This window comes from Syngnathus floridae, chromosome 17 (assembly GCF_059516105.1).
Source record: "Syngnathus floridae isolate MCC-2025c chromosome 17, RoL_Sflo_1.0, whole genome shotgun sequence".
Classification (NCBI taxonomy): domain Eukaryota; kingdom Metazoa; phylum Chordata; class Actinopteri; order Syngnathiformes; family Syngnathidae; genus Syngnathus; species Syngnathus floridae.
Genome location: NC_142429.1, coordinates 6904835 through 6918721, shown reverse-complemented (window position 1 = coordinate 6918721; position 13887 = coordinate 6904835). Strand labels below are relative to the sequence as shown.

Sequence of the window (13887 nt, the reverse complement as noted above, 5' to 3'; positions counted from 1 at the left end):
GTTCAAATTAGTACTTTGACTCCCTTTCACGCGTCCTGCGCTTCACGCATGATTTATACACGCTCAGTCCGGGAGCGCAATGGGGCGGGAGGGACGAAACTTTTGACTGCAACTCGGCCGGTCTACCTTTAGCGCGAGGCAGCCAGCGTAGCGCGAATCTGACAGTGGGACGACAGTTAAGTTAGCGTGTTAACCCGGAAGTGGTCCTTGTGTGACGTATGAGAATTAGGTCGCGTCGATACCAAATCATATTATAAGCCTTTATTTTGGTACGCTATACCGGAAGCGCGTTTATTTCCACCTGGGCATGCCAACGAGGGGCATAGTCTTGAGGAAAACGCTGTGAGAATAAAGGCCAAGAGGACGTTGTTGTAGCATTTGTCTTCTAGCGTCACGTTTTTAGTCAAATACGTTTTAATGAAAGCTTGCAGGACTGCGAAACGACTTGGACGCAGCTGGCGTGTCAAACCCGGAAGTTGGCTGCGTTTGATTTCACATTATAAGATACATCAACGCGAACGTATCTTCTTGACTTTTATTTTAACGCGACGTGTCGGAAATAGACCATTATTTACACTTTAGCTTATCAACGAGGGAGCGTGAAGCGGCGACAGTCTGCAAATCGTGTAAATGCATTCATGTTGACGGTTTTCGCCGTGATGTTTATTTCAGATACGTATTAGCCTTGCGAGATTACAACCATTACCAAGGCCTCCAAACGTGCCGTCGCGTTGTTTTAGTCACGCGTCGCCGTGTGGGCCGCTTTAACACAAACTTGTGGCGTTTAACTTTTCCGTTCCACCTTAAGCGCACAGCAGACGCAGGCTGCGTCGACTGTGTGGAGCAAGCTAGCCCGATATTACCCGGAAAAGAACTGCTTTGTTTTTCACAATTGAAGCCATTGGAAGTACAAATTCAGGGTCGTGCTATTAATTTTGAAACGTCGTCCAGGAATTACGTGTTTGTGTTACGCTTTGCTTCACAACCGGCGAGTTCAACTAAAACGCCGTACCTGAAGCATTGTCGACTGTCTCCGAGCGTCATGTGTCATTCAAAACACGTTTTAGCGTGACGAGATTACGACCCGTCCCCCCGCTCACTTTCTTACTCGCTAAACGTGCCCCCACTTTGTTTAGTCGCGCGTCGCCGTAAGCTCCACCCAGCAGTGCGAGCGAGCGAAAGGGAGGGCGAAACTTTTGGCCTGGAACCCTGCCGTTCCACCTTAAGCGCACGAGCCAGACGCAGGCAAGCGTACGGACGAAGGTTTCCGCTTCTCGGCCGCTGCAACTAACGCACTAGAGAGGCAAGACACCCCCTTACCCCCCACCCCACCCCCCCAAAAAATTAATAACACAAGAGGAGGAAAATGTCCGACGCCAAGTACCGCGAGTGGATACTGGACACTATCGACTCTCTGCGGTCGCGAAAAGCCCGACCGGACTTGGAGCGAATCTGCCGAATGGTCCGGCGGCGTCACGGGTGCGAGCCCGACCAAACGTGCGGCGAGCTGGAGAAGCTCATACGCGAGCAGACGGTGCTCAAAGTCAACTACAAGGGCTCCATTTCGTACCGGAACGCCGCCAAGGTTCAGAGGAGGTGCCGCAAAAAGGACGACGCCGTGACGGCGTCTTCTGCAGCGGCGGCGGTAACGGCGACGTCTGTGGCGGCCGTAAACGACGCCAGTCACTCGGACTTGAGCAACGGGGATAGCGCGCTCGGCCCCGCGGACCCGGACGACGACGACGAGGAGGAGGTAAGTCACGTTTCTTTCTTTCTTGTTCTATTAAATTTTTTTTTTACAATTAAGTAATTCCTTCACAGGTGGGGAGACAAAACACAGCACAGCATCCCTTGTTGTTTATTTTTTATTTTAAAATATATTATGTCTAAGCGTCTCTAATGTTTCTTGCGTGGGGAGTGGTTTGCGAGTGTACCCAGAAAAGGAATGCCGCAAACGGGGAGCGGCGGTTGAGCGCTACCGCGGACGACAGAAAGGAGGGAGGAGGAGGTGGAGGGGGCGAGGGAGAAGGTGCGCGTGCGAGCACAGTAACGCGCATTACCCACTCGTTTATGCTTAAAATCCAGCCAAACACACTCACGAGTTGTTTAAAGGGTGTACTTTTCGACAGAAACAGCTGTTTGAGCTCAAAACCAGCTCAAAACTTAGCGTTCGTGGAGCTTATGGTCGGGCGTCGGTAAAGCTCGCTCTCAATCAGCGAGTCAAACCCCGAAGTCGAGTTTCACAATTAAACAACTGAAGTTCAAGCTAACTAAAACGGCCTTTATTTTGACACGATCCAGAATACGCGTTTGTCTTTGTATAATGTTAATAACTAGGGACTCAGATGTAAAAAGTGCCAAAAAATACACTAGACGCGAGGACATTGTTGCTTCTTTTTTTTTTTCCAGCGTCATGTGTTTTTAAGACACGTTTTAGCTGTGACGAGAATACAAACCTTCCTCTCTTACTCCCAAACGCGCCATACACTTTATAATAAGTCACATTTGAGCGACTTATCCCGTGGCTATACTGCCGTGGAAGTGCCATCTGCGTCACTTTTTAAAAAAAAAATTTTTTATCGATGGACGCGTGACGAGGCGACACGGCAACCCTCTGTGTGCATTATCGGACACTGAAAGAGCGCGGCTCTGTGTTTTGATTTATCGGAGCATTTCCATATAAAAGTGGTTGGTAATTGTAAACGACAACAACAAGCTTGCTTGCTCGCTTGCTCGACTGGATGGACGTGGCCGTCCGTCCGATGTGGGTTAAGCCGCGATCACGTCGAGTTAGTCCCCGTAAAAATAATTTTAAAAGGTGATGCAAAACACATGGATTGGATCACCCGATGTGTGAACGGCACGTGTACGATAACGGACGCGTCCAAACGCCAAATTAGGGTTGCATGCGCGTCGCTTCAAAGAGCCCCCCCTCACCCCTCTCCTACAAAACGCCCTCTTCGCTCGCACCACGCACGCACAATGGCGAGACATTCGAACTGCATGCGCACTTCGTAGGAAATGTGCGAAAAACAACACAAACCACCTCCCATCGGCCCTTTCCATGTTGTCGCTTGCGTTTTAGCGATTAAGAATGAATGCATACACCGACGAGGATCACATCGGCGTGTGGTTTTAGTGCCACACAATCCTCGGTTGGTGCTTTTTCAGGGGCGGGAGTGAAAGTTGTGTGAAATGCGGCGAGGCGAGGCGCGCTCCACGACACGCAGCAGCGAAGCTCGTTCACGAGCCGCCCCGTCGAACAAGAAACGTCCCATCAACTCGTTATTTTCCCTTCTTTCTCCAAAGTTGTGTGGCTCGTGAGTCGCAGCTAATGATTTACCTCCACTGGGGTCAAATTGCGACATGTGCACGAGTATTTTTCAGACGCGTTCGGATAGTCAGCTCCCTGCAGTCGTGTCAACAATCCCTTCGGGTTGAACGCACTGGGGACGAGCAGGCTTTTCTTCCAGGACCTGCACGGCACAGTTCAACCATGTTGTTCGTGCTTTGCAAACGGGAAGTAACAGAAACCAAAAAGTAGCGAGAAAAACTAAAGTTTCATCTTCTGTGAGCTACTTTTACACGAGCAAACGTGCAGAGGAGCGACTCGCATTCAGTAACATTTAATATAATTTCCACAGTTGTACAAAAAACGTGCAATGTACAGATGAAAGAACACAATGTACGGTATGGTATACATAAAAGAGCAGTTCATTTACAAACAGAAAACTATCTGTTGAGAGATTAACATCCACCCAGAATAAACACTGCACTAATTGCAGACCAAATGTATTTTATGCAAAGGCAACAAAACAATCCTGACAAGTCATATGCCATATGCAGAATGTGCAAAGTGAACTCATACACTCAACTCTTCCAGGCCGACGCCTCCATGGCCATGGACACAGATAGCAATATGGACGAGGAAGGGGGTGACGAGAGCCGGGACGGCCAGGACGGACCCTTCCCCTCACCGGGCCCCGTGTGCTTGGCCACGTCGGCGGTATTGCGAGCAGCGTCCGCCCCCTGCTCGCCCTCTCACGCTCGTCCCGCTCCCGGCCCGGGTCGCAGTCCTGGTGCGGCCCCAGGCTCCGGTCTGGATTGCGTCATCTCCTTCCAAATGGCTACCGCCAGACCCAGCTCCCTGCCCGCTTCCAGCCCAAAGTCCCTCACATACAACAACTTGGCCAACGGGACCAATGGTGTCGCCAGCTGCCCGGTGGAGCACCAGGAGCTTGGAATGCACACAGATAAAGGTACCTTCTGTTGTCCCCGCCACCTGGAGGCAGTTAAAGCACCGTAACGTAGATGCTAATTAGCTTAAGCATTAAGCTAGCGGGGACATTCTATGGGGAGTTGTCGGGTCATTTAAAATAGTAAATAGTTTGAGAGTACACTTTTTGGTGTTATGAATTGTCATTATTTGCTACACTTCTGACTTATTTGTGCCTCTGTTGTTAGTATGTCCAGTGACAGTCCACCCCGTAGCCATCTGCCCGAGCGCTCCCAAGAACAACCTGAAGGAGGAGGACAAGATGGAGGACAGCAGCCCCCTCTTGGACCAACTGGTACCCGACTACGCCGTGCAACTGGTAACCCGGCCCCGTTCCTGCTGTTCGTTTCCTGCTCGACCCGACCTGACTCTCCCCATGTTTTTTTTTTTTTTCCCGTCACACAGGAGAGGAGCGGAGATGCGTCCCAGGTTAGAGTGCAGGTGCTGTCATCGTCGAACGACTGTGAGTTTGTCAAAAGAAAACAAAACTGTTTGTGCAGCTTGATTAATTAATTCATTGCGACGCCTTCTGGTGTGGACGAGTTGGCCACCTGGGGGCAGTAAAACATAATAAGAAAAAAGTTTTTTTTTCCCTAATGGAAAATTTTGTCTTCAATTAATTCTTTTTGCTGTGTGTTTAGTTTTACAAACTAAACATCTGCGCATTCAATTGTGCATTCACAGCATGGCATACGCCGCACCATTCAGACATAGTTTTTTTATCCTTTGCAGTAGCTATAATGTATAATTGAGCCCTGTGTTCCCTCAACAGGCACTCTAAAGAAGAACGCGGAAATGCTCGCCTCCTTGGCACAAGCCGAGAGCGTCCACGTGAACGGCAACGATAAAAGCGACGACCTGTAAGTCGAGCGTCAACCTTCTCATGAATCGAAACAAAATTCATGTCGTCTTTCTGCGTTGGCAGCTCGGTGAAGAAAGAGAAGTTGAGTCAAAACTTGCTGCAGTGGACGGTGGCCGACGTGGCCAGTTACTTTGCCGATGCTGGCTTTCCAGAGCAGGCCCTGGCCTTCAGGACGCAGGTGGGTGCTCGTTCCCGTACGTCCACGTACGGAGCTAAATTGGTTGTCCACCCACAGGAGATCGACGGCAAGTCGCTGCTGCTCATGCAACGCAGCGACGTTCTGACCGGCCTCTCCATCCGACTGGGGCCCGCGCTGAAAATCTACGAGCGCCACATCAAGGTGCTGCAAAGGAGCCACTTCCTGGAGTGCGACGACCTCTGATGGTAGGCACGGACTATGTCGGGGGAAGACCGAGTGAACTCTTCCACTAGGATCCTGCCACACGATGCATATATTGACACGTGGAGGAAGGAAAGGACCTGTGACAAAACAATCATCCTACCTCTCATGATCCTCGTTCTCCCCCATGCAAAAGGAGCAGTGGCCCTTTAAGAAAAGCCACACGTGCACTTCCTGTGGACTTTCTGACTGCGACGCGTTTCGCCTCTGACTCCCACCAAAGTCTCGCAGCTAAAACAAAACCCTCGCGTGTTGCGCGTACACACATCCAGTTCCTGGCGTAGCTGCTAACACGTGACCTTCCGTGTTCATTTCTCTCGTTATGTACCTCATTGCGTTTTCTTAGCGGCGACACACGTGGTTGATCATAAAAAAACAAAACAGGCAATATTGAAGATTTAAAAGGCCAACGCGGTGGACCACATGCAATATTTTCAGTGTTAATCGTCTGCCGCTTTGTTCGTGTTGTGATACAAGTCATCCATTTGAAGCGTGTAACATTCCATAGCATGTAGCATTTTTTTTTTTTTAAATCAATCAGTCCATGCTTCCGACAAGAGTCACAAATAAAGTTCACGCCTGTTTGACCTATCGGTTTAATTTTTCCTTGGCAATGTTCGGTACAGATGAAGAAAGCGTCTAGCTTGTAGCGTGAACACAATCATGAAGCCATGTTGCTACTGTATTCAGTAGGTAAATTAATCAATACAAACAAACCATTTTCAGGAGGCTCTTAAATAGCATTAGCTAGCATACCGCAAACTTTAAGACTTAAAGCAGCAAAACGTTGACGGTATATCCCGTGACCTTTAGAGATTTACAGATTGCCATGCAAATGTCAAAACAATTACAACATAGCTGAAAAGAAAAAGGACACCTGTAATTTCTAATTGGGCTTTGTTGCATTCATTTTCAAATACATTTTGAACCACCCTGGGAGGACATAAACAAAAATGGCCCCTGATAGGAAAAAAGTACACGTGGCGCTCTAGAGGATGAATGGTAGTATAGGAGAACGCAGGCTGGGGTAGTCCTTGAATTCCCTTAAGTAGGCGCGGTGTTTGCCTCGGGCCCACACGCTCATCTGCACAAAGGCGGCCAGAGTGAAGAGAGCCACGGGCAGGCACTGCGTCATCACGCTGAAGCCCAACCACGAGCCCACCTAAACACATACACACACTAATGAACACACAAAAAAGCTGTACCAAAAAAAATGATTGCTAATTGACCTCATATGTGTAGTTTGGACAAGACACCAGCCAGAAAACCCACGTGAAGGGATTCTTCGTCGGGTAAGGAATCTTCTTGGATTTTGAACCTAAAATGACATGAAACAAATTTTCAACTCATGCAAATGTACTGTCAAACAATTTAAATACCTGGCTGTTTAAGGTTACGAAGTGCTATGTGGATGGAGAAATTCCCAACTTGGCAAAACTGTGCAAAAGAAAAAAAAAACATGAGTACTTATGTATATTCACAGCACTGATTTTAATTTTAAACCTACCAGGAAAACGTAAAGTCCAACATTCACCTGCTGTTGCCCGTAAACTAAAAAAAAAAAGTATGAACTGCTGTATGAACAAACAAGGAACATACGTGAAGATGACACTTACGTGGTGGCGTGTAGAGCGGGTGGTTGATATAGTACGCCATCCAGGCTGCGGTACACCAGTAAAATCCGCAATTCTGCAATGATTATCATTCAATACTTGCTGAGTCATATTTTGCTGACACGCACATAGCGGACTCACTTTAAAGATGTTCCGTAGAGGCATGGTCCCGTGTGAGATGCGGTGAACAAAAAGCGTCTCCAGAATCCTCTTGATGTAATGTAAAGAGTGACAGACACAAGCAGAACTGCGCAAAAAAAAAAAAAAATCATTTAAAATATAATGATGGGAAAAAAAAAAAACTGACACTGACTGTACGACCCAGTTCTTGCTGGCGGTGAAGTCATATTTTGGAGCGTAGATGAACGGGAGGCGGAAGTAGAACATTAAATAGATGACCAGTGGACCCACACACTCTGCAAGGAACACCTAAAAAGGTAAGCAGAGGTCAAATTTATTTTGACAGTTTATCACAAAAACTGGATCTCAGTGACTTGCTCTCAAAGTGATGATCTTGACTTAATTTCTTCTTTCTGATCTGTAAAATAGTGCTCATGGAAATATTCAGAAGCAACATGGTGGGCAACAACGTGGCACTGTGAGGGAGTCAAGAACCCTGGATGAGGGTGGCGGGATAAACACCTTGGAGAAAAATGGGGCCATGAGATTAGATGTCCCGGGATAAATAGACACTGCGGGAGGTGAGAGCAAAACAAACGACCGCAAATGGCCTTTTGGGTGTCACACTCAGTATGTCGACCGTTTATTTGCTACCTGGCCCTTCGGAAGGGACTTACCCAACTTAATCCGTATCTTAACACCCGCCACTATCATCGTGCAATTATAGACACCCTCAAAACAAAATCTGTGTGAGGGTTGGGAACTCACAGTCCCCCATGTGAGTTGTGGACCAAGGTCACTGAAGTAGAAGCTGGCTGTGGTTCCCACAGGAAGTGTTTGGAGGACTTCCTCATCCCTGAGACACTTTGTTTCTGAAGAAGAGAAAAAAAAAATCTGGCTTTAGATGACCTCCCGGATATTGTAACCTGACCTGTTGCACCTACTTGGATCTAAGCGTAGAGATTGTCTCGCAGGGTACCACTTTGGATCTGTCAAAATGGACACACCTGTAGTGAAACATTAAAAGGTATTTTTTTTTCCTTCTTTTAAACCTACGTACATGATTTGTGAAACAAAGCCTTAATATCCAAAATAGTGGCAGTTGGCTCCACCTGAAATCACAAGGCAAACACAATTCCGGTTTTAATAACAGCACTGATCTTGACAACTGCAATGATGTCATAGTTTGTCCAAAACGACAGAACATCAAAGTCATCCTAGGAGGTGCCAAAGTTAACTATAAAACCTCCAACATGCTTCACATTCTTCAGCTGTCTTACTTGTGTAAGGTCAAGGACTAAACATCTGCGCTCTCGATGCAATGATTTAAAAATACTTTATCATCCGAAAATAATACCGGCTAACACTCTTACCTTGTCCAGCAACAGCAGTTTCTCTTTAGTCTTCACATCCACAATCTCTACCTCAAAGTAAACAATCCTTTTGGGCTTTTTCGCTGGTTTAGGTCTGGGTCTGGATGAAGTCTTCTTCTCGGGCTCGGAACCGTTTGGATTTTTTGCCTCTAAGGCCAGGACATCCATAATTGCCAAGAGTCTGCTGGTGAAACAACCTCCGGCGCTGCTGATCTGCTGGTCTGGTGCGAGTGCTGAGGGAAAAGCTTTTCAACGCCGGGAGGAAGACGGTGGCGGACCGCAGCTATCCCTCGGGTTGGTGTGCCGAGCGTGCAGTAAAAAAATGCCTGGAAGACGAACCGGTGGGGAAGAACATGACACTGAGCCTCACCTGAATAGCTCGGACCGCAGCCCCGTCATGCTAGGCAGAGGCGTTGAAGACGAAACCGGAGAGCCACAAGACATAATCCACAGAACGCCATTTGCGAGGCTAAATATAAGCCGCCTGATTTGCTCTTCACACAGCAGCTCGGCCGTAACCTTGGGACGACGAATACAGTGCACAGTCGAGCCAGTGACAAATACCGACGTGTGGTCCTTTGGACCCAGGTCAACTGTCTACTACTTTAGAAGAAACTGCTTCTGTCTGTTGTGATTCTGGCTCGAGCAGGCCTGCTTTCAAGTTGGATTTGGTGCGATGAAGCCCCACCACATGCCATACGCACACTTCTTACTCTCACCTCTGACCTCAAGACCACCTGTTTACCTATTCTTTCCTATTCCTGACCTCAAATGTCCCATTAATAATGCAAATCTACCGTGGTGATTTCACATTAGGCTATACTCCAAAATATTTGGCAGATGTTAGAAGTATTTCTATTTATATAGTATTATTATCTGATTCCTGCTGATTCCTGCCAATTCCATTTGTCAATTCTCAGTTGTGAGGGCAGCATTTTTTGTATTACCGAGTCACATACTGTATTATATATTTGAATTGCAAAATTAATCTTCATAAAGTACCTTGTTTAATTATATTTTGGAAGAATTTTCTAACATTAGGTCTAAGTTGGGTTAGGCTTAAGAATGATGTAAAATAAGGTCTCATAAAGTTTTTGTGCATTATCAATTTTTTTTTCTATACGCGCACATACACACGCGCACAAACACGACCCTGTCAAATTATTATTTATATTTATCGTAGAAGAGGACTTTTTGTTAAATCACACACGCACACATGCACACCGTCATATGCAGGAATCAAACTCGAGTCCTGACTTTCCCGTTCGCGAACGAGTCAATGAGTGAACTGCCTTTCCGTGCATCAACGGATCAGTCAGTGAACGTGTTGCGGCTCCTTGCATGAACAATTTGACGTTTGAACAAATCTTTTGAGAGAACTGATTCTAAAGATTCAAATCACTTAAAAGAACTGTAATGCACATCACTATGCACAACACTATCAGCCATCGCCCCTAGAAGAAGACTTTAGACTACTTCCTGGTTTTCGCGCAAAACCGGAAGTAACAAGGAGTGAATCATCTCACTGCGCACACAGGCATGCACACACGTCAGGAGAGCCAGCTTCTTCCAGAAGTTTCTTCCTCGCGGTTGGCTGGCTGCTTCGGCAGCCCAGGCAGTCGAGACATCGATGACCCGGGACACACGCGGGTCTGACGTCTCCTCGTTCCATCTGGGTGACACTTGATTCTTCGTCTTTGCCGCGAAGCGCAAATTCGTCTCCGTACCGAAGTGAGCCGGGCCAGGCTAACCCTTTACCTGTCGCTAGCTAGAAAGCTAGCGAGAAGTGAGTGGCGGTTAAGCCACATGCAGGCGGTGGCTCCACCTGGGATATTTTTTTTCTCGAGAACTAGGTGAAGAAGTGACCGCTGGTTGCGATGGGTAAAGACTACTACAAGGTGCTGGGAATAGCCAAGGGTGCGTCAGAAGACGAAATCAAGAAGGCGTACAGAAAGCAGGCCCTCCGCTATCACCCTGACAAGAACAAGTCTGCCGGAGCTGAGGACAAATTTAAGGAGATAGCAGAAGCCTACGACGTCCTCAGCGACGCCAAGAAGAAAGATATTTATGACCGATATGGCGAAGAAGGTAAATGACCAGTTTCTATATCCCATTCTTCAATAATTGCTCCTAAAGTGGCCATAAATGTGTCACCGTTGCAGCTTGAGAACTTTCTAGAAAGCGACAGAACCCCACTGACGTTTGTTGCTAAACTAGATGCAACGCTGCTAAAAAAAAAAGTAATTTCTTGGTGAATTTTTGCACAGCTCACTCCCACTTGTCAGTGAGTATTGCTAACGTGACAGATAGTGACGTCATCGCTACGTCGCTAATTTACATGCGCTCTCACCTCATTTTAATGAATGAATAATTGCAAAGTCCGCCGTTTTGATTTAAAACTCTCGTATGCATCATTAGCTTTGTTGTAATTGAAAATTTGTGCTCAAAATAAAATAAAACCCCTTTTTGCTGTATGGTGTAACTGCATTCATGTCAGGAAAAGCCTGCTAGAACATCAATTTGAGGGTGGGGGGCTTTAAATATTAGCAAATGGATCAATAAAGGTTGGGAAACACTGATTCTTCTCTTCTGTTTTAGGGTTGAAGGGCTCAGCCGGAGGTGGCGGTGGAGGCCACTGTGGCTCCACCTACAACTACACCTTCCATGGCGACCCCCATGCCATGTTCGCTGAGTTTTTTGGTGGCCGCAACCCTTTTGACCACTATTTCTCGCATAACGGTTGCGACGACATGGTGGACACCGCCGACCCCTTTGCCGCCTTCGGGATGGGTGGGATGGGTGGCTTCCAGCGGCCCTTCAAGTCCCACTTGGGCGGCCCTCGCGTCGCCCGTGAGAAGCAGAAGGATCCACCGGTGGTGCACGAGCTAAAGGTGAGCCTGGAGGAGGTCTTCGCCGGCTGCACCAAGAAGATGAAGATCTGCCGCAAGAGACTGAACCCTGACGGGCGAACCATGCGCAGCGAGGACAAGATTCTGTCGGTGGACATCAAGCGCGGCTGGAAAGAGGGAACCAAGATCACTTTCCCCCGCGAGGGTGACGAGACCCCCACTAACATTCCCGCCGACGTGGTGTTTGTCGTTAAAGACAAGCCTCACCCCGTTTTCAGGAGGGAGGGCTCCGACATTATTTACCCTGCCAAAATATCACTCAGAGATGTAAGTAACACTTAGGTACACATGCACCACTTACGTTTTTCCCCCCCCCACACAATATTGTCAATAATACAACTTGGAGTGTCTGCTTTTATTTTTTTCAGGCATTGTGTGGGTGCACGGTCAGCGCACCGACGCTGGACGGCCGCACCATCACAGTGACGTCGCGAGACGTGGTGAAGCCAGGCACCAAGAAGCGCATCGTTGGCGAGGGACTGCCGCTGTCCAAGTGGCCTGACAAGCGGGGCGACATGATCTTGGACTTCTGCGTCAAGTTCCCTGACAAGCTGGGGCAAAACACACGCGACACACTCAGGCAGGTTCTCCCGCCGTGATGGTCACATGGAAGACTGTTCCCCCTTCAAACCGTTCTTCAGGGTGCTGTTTACTTTTCAAACGTACCTGCTCTGTACATGACTCAGGGCTGCTTTGCGTTGACTTCAGTTTGCTTGGTGAAGACAAAGAAAACTTCAAAAATGTCGTAAGACAAGAGAAGTGATTTTAGTATTTATCCGCATTCAAGGACATTTTTTAAATTATTTTTTTAATTGTGAAAAGGCACTGCCTCAGTTTGGAGCTTTTTATCTCTTACGTCTTCTACTAGCACAGACGAACACTTAAAAGTTGGCAAAGTGAAAATCGGCAACAAAGGAATGGAGGATTTAGGTTGCCCTGACAACAGTAAGACAGGATGAAGTCGGAATATCGTAGGACAAATGGTGTAATTTTGCTAAGCAAAACAAAATATACAAGAAAATGCATTATTAATTTGATGTCAAAATATTATGAGGAGAGTCACAATCTTTTTTTTTTTCTTTCTCAGCCAGTGTGCATGACTGTAAAAGCACATTACATTTTATGAAATTAAGTAAAATTTCATTGTCAATTTATTCACACATCCAAATGGCATTAATTCTCGTAATATTATGACATTTTCTCTCCAAAGAACTCACTTTAAATTCTTGATATATTTATGCGGCGTTTTCCTTGTAATTTCTTTTCAGTGCCGCCCTTGTAGACTTCATTTCAGAAAGCACCTTAACTGTATTTATTCAAAAAGCTCCGCCCCTTTCCACCATTTGCATTAATGCCGCTGCCTGAGGTGCTAGCTCCACGTAAAAAAACCGTACCGCTGACGTAGCACTGTGAGCTCCGTTTCATCATTGCTGACCTCATGCAAACTATGTTTACGAAGTCGGTTACCTCAGTCGCGCCACTCCTGGTGCGTTAGTCCCGCAATTAACAATGCCAGTGAAGTAGCGCGCTAGTACACTTTTTGTATGAACTTGGGGAAAACATAATTTTAGTTGATGTGCCAAATGATTGTCATGTAGGTTTTGTGTGAACGTTGAAAGCAACTTTAAAATACTTGTCTAGTTTTGAGTTTTTGCACGTCGCATTTAAAGAAAAAGGTGGCAGGTTTTCCCTCAGTCACAGAAATATTACGCGCGTTGAGATGCGTAATATATGTTTAGCTTGAATCCTTTTAATGGCATCATTGCCTTTGTTTTGTTTACATTATATGAAGTGGATATAGTTTACACACCCTTGTTTAAATTACGGCCCTGTAACAAAATAACAAAAAAATACAAGCAGAACATTTCCGTTTTACAATACTTTGTCCTTTTTAACTTCATGTATTTACAAAAAGGCTTCTATAGGTTAAACAAGCAGATTTTCTTATGGAATTCAAGTGGTTTGATTTAATCTTAACGACTGTGTGGATTTGCATTGTTGCCATCGACATGACCATGCAACAACTGGTTAAATTGTGATGCATTTTCTTAATTTTGCACTATAAACTTAAGGAGTTTTACATGGATTTTATTGTATTCACACTGACTATATGCCTCTGCGATATGTGAATTGATACTTCATTGACCAGATGACTGCAAATAAAACATGTTATGATGTAATCTTACAGTGCATATTAATTATTACAAGGTCGGTGGCCTTTCTGCCGGTTTTCGGTGCCTCTGGCGCCATCTAGTGTACAAGTGGAAACATGCACGATACTTAAATCACTTGCATGTTGTTAAGTGTTACAATTTGCGTAGTAAGCGTTCTCTA

At 46.5% G+C, this 13887-nt stretch overlaps 3 protein-coding genes across 3 annotated transcripts; 2 read left to right on the top strand and 1 right to left on the bottom strand.

Moving 5' to 3' along the window:
- Positions 1–505: 505 nt before the first annotated feature.
- samd1a (sterile alpha motif domain containing 1a) lies at positions 506–6125 on the top strand. The gene is made up of 7 exons (XM_088356840.1): positions 506–1753; positions 3884–4259; positions 4465–4595; positions 4682–4739; positions 5049–5136; positions 5202–5316; positions 5374–6125. Exons 1-7 carry the CDS (start codon positions 1367–1369, stop codon positions 5518–5520), a joined length of 1302 nt encoding a protein of 433 aa, XP_088212966.1. The 5' UTR covers positions 506–1366; the 3' UTR covers positions 5521–6125.
- LOC148384032 (very-long-chain enoyl-CoA reductase-like) lies at positions 6121–10906 on the bottom strand. Its single transcript, XM_088356841.1, has 11 exons — positions 8645–10906; positions 8332–8383; positions 8216–8260; positions 8040–8143; positions 7465–7580; positions 7293–7398; positions 7155–7227; positions 7046–7089; positions 6918–6975; positions 6768–6856; positions 6121–6700 (listed from the first exon to the last, which is right to left on the bottom strand). The coding sequence occupies exons 1-11, from the start codon at positions 8810–8812 to the stop codon at positions 6527–6529; spliced, it is 1029 nt and encodes a 342-aa protein (XP_088212967.1). The 5' UTR covers positions 8813–10906; the 3' UTR covers positions 6121–6526.
- On the top strand, positions 10151–13738 carry dnajb1a (DnaJ heat shock protein family (Hsp40) member B1a). Its single transcript, XM_088356842.1, has 3 exons — positions 10151–10732; positions 11243–11820; positions 11922–13738. Exons 1-3 carry the CDS (start codon positions 10522–10524, stop codon positions 12150–12152), a joined length of 1020 nt encoding a protein of 339 aa, XP_088212968.1. The 5' UTR covers positions 10151–10521; the 3' UTR covers positions 12153–13738.
- Positions 13739–13887: the final 149 nt, after the last annotated feature.